The sequence below is a fragment of the Egretta garzetta genome, unplaced genomic scaffold (assembly GCF_000687185.1).
Source record: "Egretta garzetta isolate BGI_Z169 unplaced genomic scaffold, ASM68718v1 scaffold532, whole genome shotgun sequence".
Taxonomy (NCBI): Eukaryota; Metazoa; Chordata; class Aves; order Pelecaniformes; family Ardeidae; genus Egretta; species Egretta garzetta.
Window position 1 is genome coordinate 366,931 of NW_009258799.1, and position 12,018 is coordinate 378,948.

Below are 12,018 nucleotides of genomic sequence, written 5' to 3' on the forward strand. Positions count from 1 at the left end.
TTTTTTTAAGGCTCTCATATCTGGCTGCTGTGAAACTCAGACTCCCACAAAATCCTAGGAATCTGATCAAGCCTGCCAGATATCCAAAGAAAAATGTAAAAAGTGTTTTCATTATATATATATAATATATATAAAAAAAGCAAATAAATATGAAAACATTTGTTCCATTTCCCATTTATCTCTCACTCTGCAATATTAAGGGAAAAAAAACCCCAACAACAAAAAAAAAGAAGCAAAAAACCCCCCAACCCCTCCTCAAACCCCAAATAGTATGTCTGATGGGAAAATAACCATGTGTTCCTCTTCCTGAAGAACTAGAAAGCAAAGCAACCCAACTGCAAGGCAATGGAGGCATTCACTTCCAGTTCACAGTATTGCAGTTAGAAGTACAATGAGGTCTAGGTAAGTGATGGAGCAGGAGGAGCTGCCCGGAGCTGGGAGGAGGAGGTGTTCACATGACAATACAGCATTGACAGCGCTTTTTCTTTTGTGTACCTGGGGCAGCTTCCAAGGGCAGGCTCTCTTCCTTCCCCTCAGGAGAGGAGGGCTCTGTCGTGTCCGACAGGGGCCTGCCAGAGACCAGCTCAGCGGCATTCCCATCCATGGTGGAGACGTCCGTCACTGTCTTCTCCCGCAATGACTTCTCGTCATCTTCGTCGATGAGGACCAGCTCTGCCTTGATGGTCTCGTCATAGCCTAGCACTTTCTTCGTCTCCTCTTCGTCATCGATGTTCTGGTAACCCATAAATATCATTGTCACCGGCTGATCTGCACTGGCCTCCAGGGCTTCGCCACCGCAGGGTTTGTCTTGGGGCTGAGGGTTCACAGCATGCCCTTTGCTGGGTTTGTGTACCATTTCCAGCTTTGCCTCCTTGAAGAGCTTTTGCTCCTTCATATGGCTAAGGTTTCCATCGGCTACCACGTTTCTGTCTGACACAGTCATTGTTTCATACCCTCCTTTTACACTTGATTGTCCAGCTTTTTGCATAAGTTCATCTACATCCTTTGAGCTTAATTTATGTACTCCATTTTCTACCACTGTGCCACCAGAGTGAACCTCATAGACTACCTTGGTACCATCATCATAGACTTTGAATCCTCTTTGATGGGCCTCATCTGGGCCAATAGGTGAAGCAGAGACAATCTTGGTCTCTCCTGTCTGTTTGTCTTTCTCCACATTAATTTCCATGGTGCACAAAGCTTGAATGAAAACAAGAGAGGAAGTGCATGTTACAACAAAAAAAGCCAGTGAATGGTTAATTGCCAAACAGACAAAGAAAACTACGGTGCCCCTTTTCCTACCTCCTGCTTCTAAAGGGCCAAGCGTTCTACGTTAGAAGTGGGACGCAACGCTGTGGACAGAGATAGTTGTTACACTACAGCTCCTTGTGCAGCTGGAGGCCAGCCACAGCTGTGGCAAACAGGACCCAGCCTTCCAGCTCATGCGGTGTGGAGCTGCCTCTGATCAATTAGGAGCCAAGATCACTTGGGTTAGGTGTAATTTAGACAAAGGGAGGTGACAGCATGCAGGTTGCCCTCAGCTTTTCTGTTCTGAACTTGCCTCAAAATTGAGAGAGAATCTCATCTCCAGGAACCTCTCTACTCTCTTTTCCTTCTCTGCCATCAAACTGACAGTTAGCTGGTAACAAGTCTTGTTTGCTGCAAGTAACACCCAGACTGTTTTATTATCAATGCTTGTTCTTGCTTAACTCTTCCATCCGTAGTACTCAAAAAACATTTTAGAGAGGTGAAGAAACATTGTTTATGCCTGTTCTACAGGTGGGAAAATAAAAGCACACAGGAATGGGATAATTTCTCCCGCAGATTCGTGACAGGGCAGGTCTCAGCTTCCACACTAAGGCATCAACAGTGACCTCTGCTTGTAGGTTAAGACAACGTACAAAATGGCCCAGAAGTGCTCCCTCATTTATTTGGGTTAGGCCCTGGGCACCATTGCCAAAGTTGAAGAAAAAAGTAATGATGAACTGATTTTCAAAGCATCATGAAACAACAGGTAAAAACAAGTGTGTGAGGGATGCCGCTTTACAATAGCAAAGAAGCTTTTCTAGCAATTAAGAAGGACGCAGTAACAAGATGAAAATTGTAGAGACCACACAGTAGGAATAGACAGGCAGTCTACACCACTCTAACACCCATTTTGAGGTATGATGGCATCTCACTAGACAGCTTTTCAAAGAAAAATGTGCAAAGGTCTGTCAGATTTTCCAGAAGTGGTCATCTGTTTAAACATTCCTTGTATGCAGATGAAGACATTTTGGCTCCTGGACAGACATCCACAGACACTTAATTACGAATTACCACAGGCAGTGACAAGTGTTCATGAACCTTATGGTGACCATTTCCACCAATGAACCTCAGTGGTGTAATCGTGATTTGTCTTACCTGGGGACTTCACAAACTGATGTGTTGGCTTTTTTTTTCATTACTTATTTTCACGTGAGTACAAGAATATCCTTGCCCCCAAAACCAATGAAGCTTGGTATGCTTGTATTTAAAAAATCATGAATATAAAAAAATTACTCTTACTTTAATATATTCCCTCAGTCTTATTATTCATACACAGTAGATTTTTTTTTTCTGTATCCTTAAAGCAAAGTGTTTCATCAACAATAGGAAGTTTATCATGATGTGCCTGCATCATGACCCTCTCTATAGCTCTAGACAGAAAATTCATGTATTGGTGAGTGGGTGCATGCTGTCCCCTGTGGGGTGGTCTCCTCTGGCCGCTGGGAGCACAGTCTGGTAGGCAGCCCAGCCAAAGAGGGGTCTGGCCATCCACGTGCTGTGTGCATCTGCTCAGACCTTGGTCTGCCCTGGAAGGGCTGGTTAGGCCAAGTGCAACGCTGCACAAAGACCTGCATGGGGCAGGAGGATGGAGGTGCTGGTGGGCAAAGGAGCATTGTCACCTCTGAGAGCGAGGTGTTGCTGAAGGCTGGAGTAGGCTGCAGAAGCAGGGATCTCACCTTGGCCATTGCGAGCTAGTGGAATACCCCTAAGGACTACCACTAATACCTACCACTGCTTGGGGAGCTTTATGGACTAGCTGTGTCCATAGCTGTCATGACCCTGAGCACAGGATGCCCATTGTCACAAAGAAGTAGGGATATCAGTTTTCTGATCCCCCTTCCCATGCTGGAGTTTTCATGCCTGGCTATTCCACAGCAGGCCCAGCAGCCAGGAGGAGGATGTGGGGGCAAGAGCTGACCTCTGCTCCAAGGTGTGTGGCAGGAGACTGAGGGCAGCGGACTGAAACGGGAGATTTAGGCTGGAAATAAGGAAAAACCACTGTTGCCCCAAGGCCAGTGGCAGTTAAGCCCTGGAGCAGGTTGCTCCAAGGAGCTGTGGCAGACTGCACCATGGTGCAGCTCAGAGAGCAGCTGGGATGGACCACTTGCTCGGGACTGTCCCAGCACAGGAGCTGGTAGGCAAATGTCCTTCAAGTCTCATGCAAGTCACTCTGCCCTGAAGCCTTTAATCCAACTTATAGGTGTGATAAAACAAAAACACGCAGGTGCCACCACTAACAGTCTGCAATTTTCTCCCTTCTAGGTGCAGTTTCTTGGGTGGGGGTGAGGGGGAGGAGGAAAAGAAGAGGAATTTCTCTTTGATGGTTTGGCCCCCAAGTCTTGGGTGAATGGGCTGTGAACATCCCTTGACCTCACCAGGTCTGCTCAGGCAGATATTGTTCAACAACTGCAAATCTTACAAAGCTAAAGGTAGGGGCTGGCTAGCCTATGGTGCAGATGCTAAAACTAACACACTGGCAGGTTTTTGAGTGGCAGCCAGCTGAACTGAAGCAAAGCTGAACTATGAGGGAGCAACAGCGCAAACAGAAAATCATCTCTGGTGGGTGGAGGTTCCTGATTTGTCCCGGGCACCACAGCCCTTTAGGGAAGGCACTGGCAGCCCACCGACTGGCCACGTGCTACCTTCTTGGTGAGAAGCAGCATCCTGAGCTCCCCTGGACCTCCTCTGCTTCTCCTCTTCTTTGGAAAAAAAAAAAATTATCTGGAGCATGACTTTGCAATAAAGGCTGCTGATTTTCCTGTGGAATAGTTGAGTACCATGTTATTGCATATATTTTTAGTGCAGAAGAGGTGCAATCTTCCAGAACCTCCCTGTTTCAATGAACAGATTTAATTCAGTAGTGTGCAATAAAAGAAGGCTTGTATAATGGGCCTGAATTCAGAAGCAGATAGGGAAAATCTGATAGTTAAGTCATGTGGACCTGGCCATATTTAAGAAGAGTTGCAAGGTACATCTTTTTATCTATGGTGTGGAGCACTGGTAAGTAATAGCATCCTACTTATTAGGAAGACTTTGGGCAACAAGTACTAGTACTGCTTGGAAGACCCTGTCCTACTGGCTGATCTGATCTAGAAAGTTAACAGGTGTGGGGCCCTTGTGTATTTTGTGTTTGGCTAATTTGCTTAAGCATTTGCCACTGTGAACATTCTCTTTTAATTTATTCTACTGTGATTTCAGCAGCAGTGTTTTTTAAGATACTGACATAACCTGCGGTTCAGGACCTGCCCTAGGAATGATGTTAAAACTACTTGTGCAAGTAAATGCATAAATATATGCGAGTTTCTTAGAAAGCTGTTCACTAGTGAAATGCATTGCCATGGGAGAAGTGAATAACAGAACCTGGCTTATCTGCCTGTATGCATAATGTTAGTTCTCTGCAGGAAAACCCAGCAGCCCAGCTTGTCAAAGTAACTGAAAGTTGAACTAATGTGGATTTCTAAAATGTCTTTATTTAACCAGAGTTTATTTACTGCAAAATGTGCTCTATTAATACAATACAAAATTGTCTCTCAATAGAGTTGAAACCGAAAGCAGTACTTGAAGATGACAGCCTGTATTCATAAGTACAAGTTTTCTGCATGAGCTTTAATTACAGTGCAACACGATGCTGTGCTTCACAACAAGATCCCAGTGTACAGACGAAAGGATCTGGCTTCTGCCTGTTATGTGGATTCAGAGGCTGTTCTTTTAAAAAAAGTAAAATCTTAGTAGACTTTGAGCTTGATTTAAGATGGGTGCTTACAGTCTACCTTTGAGCACGTAGGCTGGTGCCTTTTCTTTAAGCTATGCACACACACACAATACTCTTACAAGGACTACATGAATAAGGCTTCTGGGTTATTTGAAGAATGAAAGAAATTATTGTGTTCTTGGTGTTGACAAAATGGCACAAAACACAGGGAGAAGCTTGCTTTACAGACAGATCAGGGTAAGCACCGGTGGAAGGGAAGCTTTTGGAATGGCTTGCAACAGGACCTCTGAACAAAATTACATATCCCATAGCTGTGTACAGTGTCTTAGCTGCAGACATTGTTTTCCTATGCTTGTTAACCCATTCTTCAAGTAAAGCCACCTTTCATTCCCACTCCTTGGGACACCTCTTAAGTAGCCACCAGCAATTTGGTCTTGAGATAGGGAATACATTGTTTAGAAAAGAAGGATCTTGAAAATAAGAAAAACATACAGCTTTTAACAATCATGTTGTTACATTTAAGACACGTACTTAATCTGAAAAATAAGTGTTAGAAAATTCTCTGTATGACTCCAAGTGCAAAGCACATCATAATTCTCCCCACCTTTTCCCCAAGAAGAAGGAACGATATACGATATGCAAATGAATATGCAAAGTATAAAACAACATAAAAGTTTGAAGCATGTATAGGGTCTTGCGAGTGCCTGTCTCATTCACCTTAATGGGAGTTGCATGGGTACAACAGAGGCGACAAAACCTTGGCCTAAATACCATGTATTTGTATCAGCAGAGATGGAAAGAACTGAATGTTTCCACATAAAATTTGGACAAGTTTTCTATGCTACTGGTACGTAGTTCAACTACATTGTTTTGAGAGTACTCATTGCTGCTCAAAAAGCCTTGACTTATTTACGAAATACAAATCAAGCGGCATTTCCTGGCATTTAAATGATATCGGGACACCATTAAGGCAGTACAACAAAAAAAGTTCATGGCTACTGGACTGGTATTATAATACTTTGCTCCTTGAGACTTACCAGCTACTCTGCTTGCTCCGTCCCGCCCAGGAACTGGCTCTGCTGTTCGTGAATAGAGGGTTGGGAGTTCAGGGATCTGGGAGTAAATGTAATTTACTGCATCTGGTGTCAGAGAACAGGAAATAGTTAGATTTGTGCTACGAGCCCCAGTGGCTTCATTGCTTAGACAGCAGAGTGTTGTCAGCCCTGACAATAGTCACTGAAGCTTTGTACTAGATAATTGGATCAAAGCAAACAAAGTGCAAAGTCACTGTCGTGTGATTGGTGTTCAATAGACTAGCTGAGGCAGGAGGGAATGGGTCCAGATGACTCAAACCTTATGTCAGTTGAACACATAAAATTATTTGTCAGGAGGTTCTGGATTTATCAAGTCTGTGACCTTTAAAACATGGGGGAGAGAGGGGGAAGGTAAGGAACAAACCTAACGTGATACCCAGCATACATGACATTTCAAATAGAGACGTAAAAGCCTAAAAATGCTAGTGTTGACTGCATGGCATGAAAGGCCAGCTTTTTCACACTGCTTGTTTCCGATATTATTGAACTGACATTTGGCTTTTTGTTCTTAAAGGTGAAATTTAGCTAATAATGAAATCACTTATAGATACTGATAGGGTGCCCACTGTGACCTTCAGTAGCTATAAAGCACCTGCCAGTTCTGCAATACTATCATTCTCAAACAAACCCTGAACTGATAGGAAGCTATCTTAAAGGACTGACTTGTTTTACTTTTGAGTTTATGGCTGTTTAGCATAAGCCAAATATGTTCTTTAGAAGAGACTTTTAAAGAAGTTTGCAAATATTTACCAGGACATGTTTTGTGGCTGGGTTAAATATAACTAGATAGTGCATATTGTTCTGCTAGCTTTCAGTGGCCAAGCTAAAAGCAGAGCTTAGAGGAGAGTTGTGCAAATAACAGACTTACAGTTCAGGCGCCAAACCAAAATGAAAAAAGAAAAAAAATATATTAAAAAAATCACATTCTTTCCTATTAACTGGAAATGTTTTCAATTTTGTACGGAAACAGTTACATTTCTGTTAAAACTTGAGATCCTATCTGGTGTGAAACAGAGAATTCTTTTTGCTCCAACGGTACTTTGATGATTATAATTTAAGTTGTCAAGCCCTCAGTATTGGACTGGTCCATGTGTCAAGGTGGGAGGCAGAATCTGCCTTCCTTGTTATAAGGTGCCTCTTGTTATAAGCAAGTGAGATAGGAAGACCAGCGCAGACCATAAAAGTGAGCCAGTGAAAGGAGAGAAAATTAAATGTCCTTTTATAAGCTGCTTGCCTTCATCTGTTAAAGGGAGGTACTTTCATGGGCTAACACCCATCCCAGAAAAAAACGCTACACCTGGTGGCATTCTCAGCAAAGACATGATGTGACACCCCTAATCCCAAAGTCTACTCCCTTGGCAGGAAAACTGGGCCTGGTATTAGTGAAATGGTTTTATTCCCTTAACAGCCTGCAGTGGCCACCAGTGCCGGAAGACAATAATCACGATCCCTTAGAAGACACTCCATCCCTCCATGGAGCACTGTTGGTGACTCGGGTATGGAGGTTTCCTTTCCCACCTCCTGCGTCCGAGGAGGATGTCACAGGCACAGTGTAAATTCATTCCAGAAAGTCAGGAAGTTAGTATATAAGTTCAGTTTGTAACAGATAAATTTGAAAAAAGACTCGGCCAGGGAAATATTGTTTTATTGTATGCTTCAGTGGACAAATGGCAATCTTGGCAAATGGGCTTTTATATTTTCAATGTCTACTCTTTCTTCAAAGTTTTTTATTTTTAGCAGCAGAGCCTGGGAGAAATACTTGTTTAGGACACAGATGACTGACCAATGGCTAGCAACAGCTGCTTTCTTTTGAAGGGTTTCTTGCCTCTGATGAGAAATTTATACAATGCTTTGTGTTGTTATTCTAGGAAATATCACCAGCGAAAGAGCAGGCCATTATTGAAAACAGAAGTAATTTCTCAGAAGAAAGAAGTGGGGACTGTGTTTCTGGGCCAGAATAAGAAGGCACTTTGTGTTCTGGAAATGGCAGAAATTTAGTAATTATTCACCCCATGGAGTGTGCTGCTGAAACAGTAGTTTCAGTACACGCTCATCCAGCAACTTCAGTGACAGACCTATCTGTCCACAGGTGGGTGTAATCAACGCAGGCTTGTGTTGCTTAACTAATCGCCCTTACTTCTTTTGCAGTCTATGAGAATAAATAGGCACGGTTAGGGTACAGTTCCCATCCCAGAGCACCGCAAGAGGCAAAATCCCTTGCAAGTATTTGTTTTTCTCCAGTGCCTGTACAGGGAACTGAGCTGACCATCCTGGCAGCTAGCATCGCTGACGTCCATCAGTAGGCAAGGTCAGTTGTACAGCTCGATGGTGAAACTCTCACTGATGCTGTGTGTCTCTGTGGACCTTAGTAAGTTGGGATTTTTTTTGCATCCTATGTTAGGAGACAATACCTAGGTTAAATGTTAGGTGTTGTTAATGTTGACTCAGTTTAGAAACTTCTCTGGATGTTACTTAAAATAAAATATTAAATAAACAGTTTCAGGGCTCCTGACAATTTCTCATTATTGTCCTGAAAAGGCAATACTGTGGTGGGGGTTCTGGGAGTATGATTCTCCTGTATTTTCTTCTGAAGCAAGTGGTAGTTCTTTGTGTCAGAAATGGGGTATTTGACTAGAAGTTGGGGCTTGGATGATTCTACAAGTCCCTATCTTGTCCCCCTGCAAATGAAATGAACATGCACATTTCCCTTTATCTCACAGGCAACAAGGTCTGTTTCATTTAGCACCTTTAAAAAGGATATAAGAGATCAATTTTACAAGGAGATAAGATGCAAATTAGCATTTGTTTGCATGAGAAGTAAGACAGAACATAAATTAAAGGATTTGAACTGACTGCATTCAACATCTTCATTTCAACCTTTGATGAGTTATTAATAGCTAAGGATGCCATAAAACATGTCCTGTGGCTTTTTGTACTACTTGCAACAAACCGCGTTTTAGGACTATGGCACTCCTCCATGTTACCAGACAGACAAGTGCTTGGGAAAACATATGGGGCCAAGTAATCCTTCACAGGTGCTTACACAAAACTAAATCTTTGTAACTGCTCAGAATAGCTCCCACGCAGAGGCTTGTGGTCAAATGTCAGATGAGCTCATTTTCCAAGGGCTGGATTTTCTTTAAAAAAGTCTGGCTACCACAAAAATTAGTGCCTAAGGTCTTCTGCAAATACTGGCTCCCAGGGCAGGCCTATTCCACCTGCAAAGTCCTCTGGGGCTCCATGAGGCTACGTGAGAGTGAACAGAGATTATGACCCTCCCACTGCATTTGTAAGACCATGAACAGAGGTTTAAGCAGGAAGCTTTGCTAAAAGCTGAATAGCCTGGCTCTGACTCAGTGAATCATGCTTTAAACTAATGAACTTGGGGGTAGGGTCCACAGCTGATACCTGTATATCCATAAGCAACAGGGTGGATGAATGCACCTACCAGAGCAGTAAGGAATGCTCCCCAACCCTTTCCAAAGGCAAGAACCCTAAGTTCAGCCACCTGAGGTGGATGTATACCAATGTATGTAATCTGGGCAACAAGCAGGAGGAACTAGAGCTGTGTGCACAGTCTGAGAAGTGTCATAGGAACCACAGAAACTTAGTGGGAAAACTCACATGAAGGGAAGACCATAACAGGTGGCTACAAACACTTTCAGAAAGATAGGAAAGGAAGAAGAGGAGATGGAGTTGCACTTTATGTAAAAGAGAAATTTGAGTGTATAGAGGAGAGCTGTAAAGACCATGCCAGTTCTACTGAATGAATGCCTTTGGATCAAGATGAGAGGGATCATCACCAAGGGAGATCTTATGTTAGGTGTGTGTTACGGACCTCCCAATAAGGATGATGAAGCCAAGAAAACTTTACTTTGGCTGCTCAAAGAAGTCTTGGGCCAACAGAACCTGGTCCTTATGGGTGCCTTTAATTACCCAGACATTTGCTGGGGAAAAAACACAGTGGTGCAGTGTCCATTAGGTTCTTGGAATGCATTGAGGACTGCTTCCTGCTACAGATGCTGGACATGCTAACTAGGAGCAGAACATTGCTACATTTACTGCTCACAAACCACAAAGACTTACTTGACATTATAACTACCAATGCTAACCTCGGATACAGTGACCACAACACTGAGGAGTAAAAGATCCTGCTGAGCACCCTGAGGACCAGTAGTAGGACAAAGACCTCAAATTTTAGAATAGCCAGCTTCAATATGCTTAGAGCCCAGCTGCGAGGAATTCCATGGGAAGCGTCCATGGAGTTCAAAGGAGCTTGTGAGTGCTGGGAGTTATTCAAGAAGTGCCTGCTGAAAGCACAAGAATGGTCCATCCTCTACAAAGGAAAGGGAAGAAGGCTGAACAAAAGACCACCCTGTCTTAACAATGGGCCTTTAGGTGTAAGTAAAAGCAAAAAAGAAGCATACTGGCTGTGGAAAGGCAGCCAAATAGCCATTGAGGACTACAAGGACCTTGCTAGAGCATGCAGAGATTACAATATCAAGTAGCTACGACAACTCATGTGTTGACCCGCCAGTAGTGGAGGAAGGGCTGGTCTGCAACCTCTTGGAAGGGCTCAACCCACCTAAATCCATGGGTCTGGTTGGAATCCACCCCAGGGTGTTAAGAGAAGTGACTGACATTGTTGCAAGGTGACTGTCTATAATATCTGAAAGTCATGGAGATCAGGGGATGTCCCTGATGACTGGAAGAGGGAAAATGTCCTACCTGTCTACAGGAAGGGACCAAAAGAGGACCCAGGAAACTAGAAGCCCAATAATCTTATTTCATTCCCTGTGAAAGTGATGAAATGAGTCCTCCTAGAAACTATTACAAACCAAATGAAGCAGGCGACTGGGAAAAGCCAGCACAGATTTACCAAGGACAAATCATGACAGACTAACCTGATCACCTTCTACAACAAAATAACATCTGTCCACATGGGGATAGCAGTGAATGCTGTTTACCTGGACTTCAGCAAAGCGTTTGACACTGTTTCCCACTGCCTTCTCCTGGACAAACTGGCAAGATACAGATTGGATGGGGGGGTTCTGTGAGATGGGTAGGGAATTGGCTAACAGACTGCACTCAAAGGTTGGTGATTAATAGTTTTTACTCAGCTGGCCAGAGGTGCTGTAATTGTGGCAGCAGCAGATGCAGATCAAATTAAAAAGTTACTTAAAACCCTACAACTGAAAAACAGTTGCTGATGAGTTTTTACAGGACATGTGGAAAGCACTCCACAAAGATCTATACTTTATTCCACGGAGGACATGCTCATCTGTTTTGCTCTTGAGCTGCACAGCTGGTCAAGATCAGAGAAGAGAAAACCAGAAGAGTCTCTAAGCAATGTGCTGCGAACTAAACAATGCAGGCCAGGTTTCCACAGCCAAAGCTTTGACAAATCCACGCTCATACATACCAAATTCAAACAGAGGTTTGTGCAAACTGTAGAGTTACTGTAATGTGGCTTCTGTATGTCAGCTGAAGCACAAAGTCATAGAATCATAGAATAGTTTGGGTTGGGAGGGACCTTTAGAGGTCATCTAGTCCAGCCCCCCTGAAGTGAGCAGGGACATCTTCAACTTGATACGGTTGTTCAGAGCCCTGTCCAGCCTGACCTTGAATGTTTCCAGGGATGGGGCATCTACCATCTCTCTAGACAGCCTGTGCCAGTCTTTCACCACCCTCATCATAAAAAATGTCTTCCTTATATCTAGTCTAAATCTACCTTCTTTTAGTTTAAAACCATTACCCCTTGTCCTATCACAACAGGCCCTACTAAAAAGTTTGGACCTGTCATTCTTAGAAGCATCCTTAAAGTATTGAAAGGCTGCAATAAGGTGTCCCCGGAGCCTTCTCTTCTCCAGGCTGAACAAGCCCAACTCTCTCAGTCTGTCCTTA

General features: G+C 43.5%; 1 protein-coding gene across 1 annotated transcript in view; it reads right to left on the bottom strand.

The window, feature by feature from the left end:
• Nucleotides 1-451: 451 nt before the first annotated feature.
• Nucleotides 452-12,018, bottom strand: part of LOC104135943 (paralemmin-2) — a 79,600-nt gene continuing 68,033 nt past the window's right edge. The window contains exons 9-10 of the mRNA XM_009649642.1: nt 6,058-6,159; nt 452-1,200 (exon numbers count right to left, since the gene is read on the bottom strand). Of these exons, the coding sequence (XP_009647937.1) occupies nt 452-1,200; nt 6,058-6,159 (851 nt within the window). The remainder of the gene's footprint in view (nt 1,201-6,057; nt 6,160-12,018) is intronic.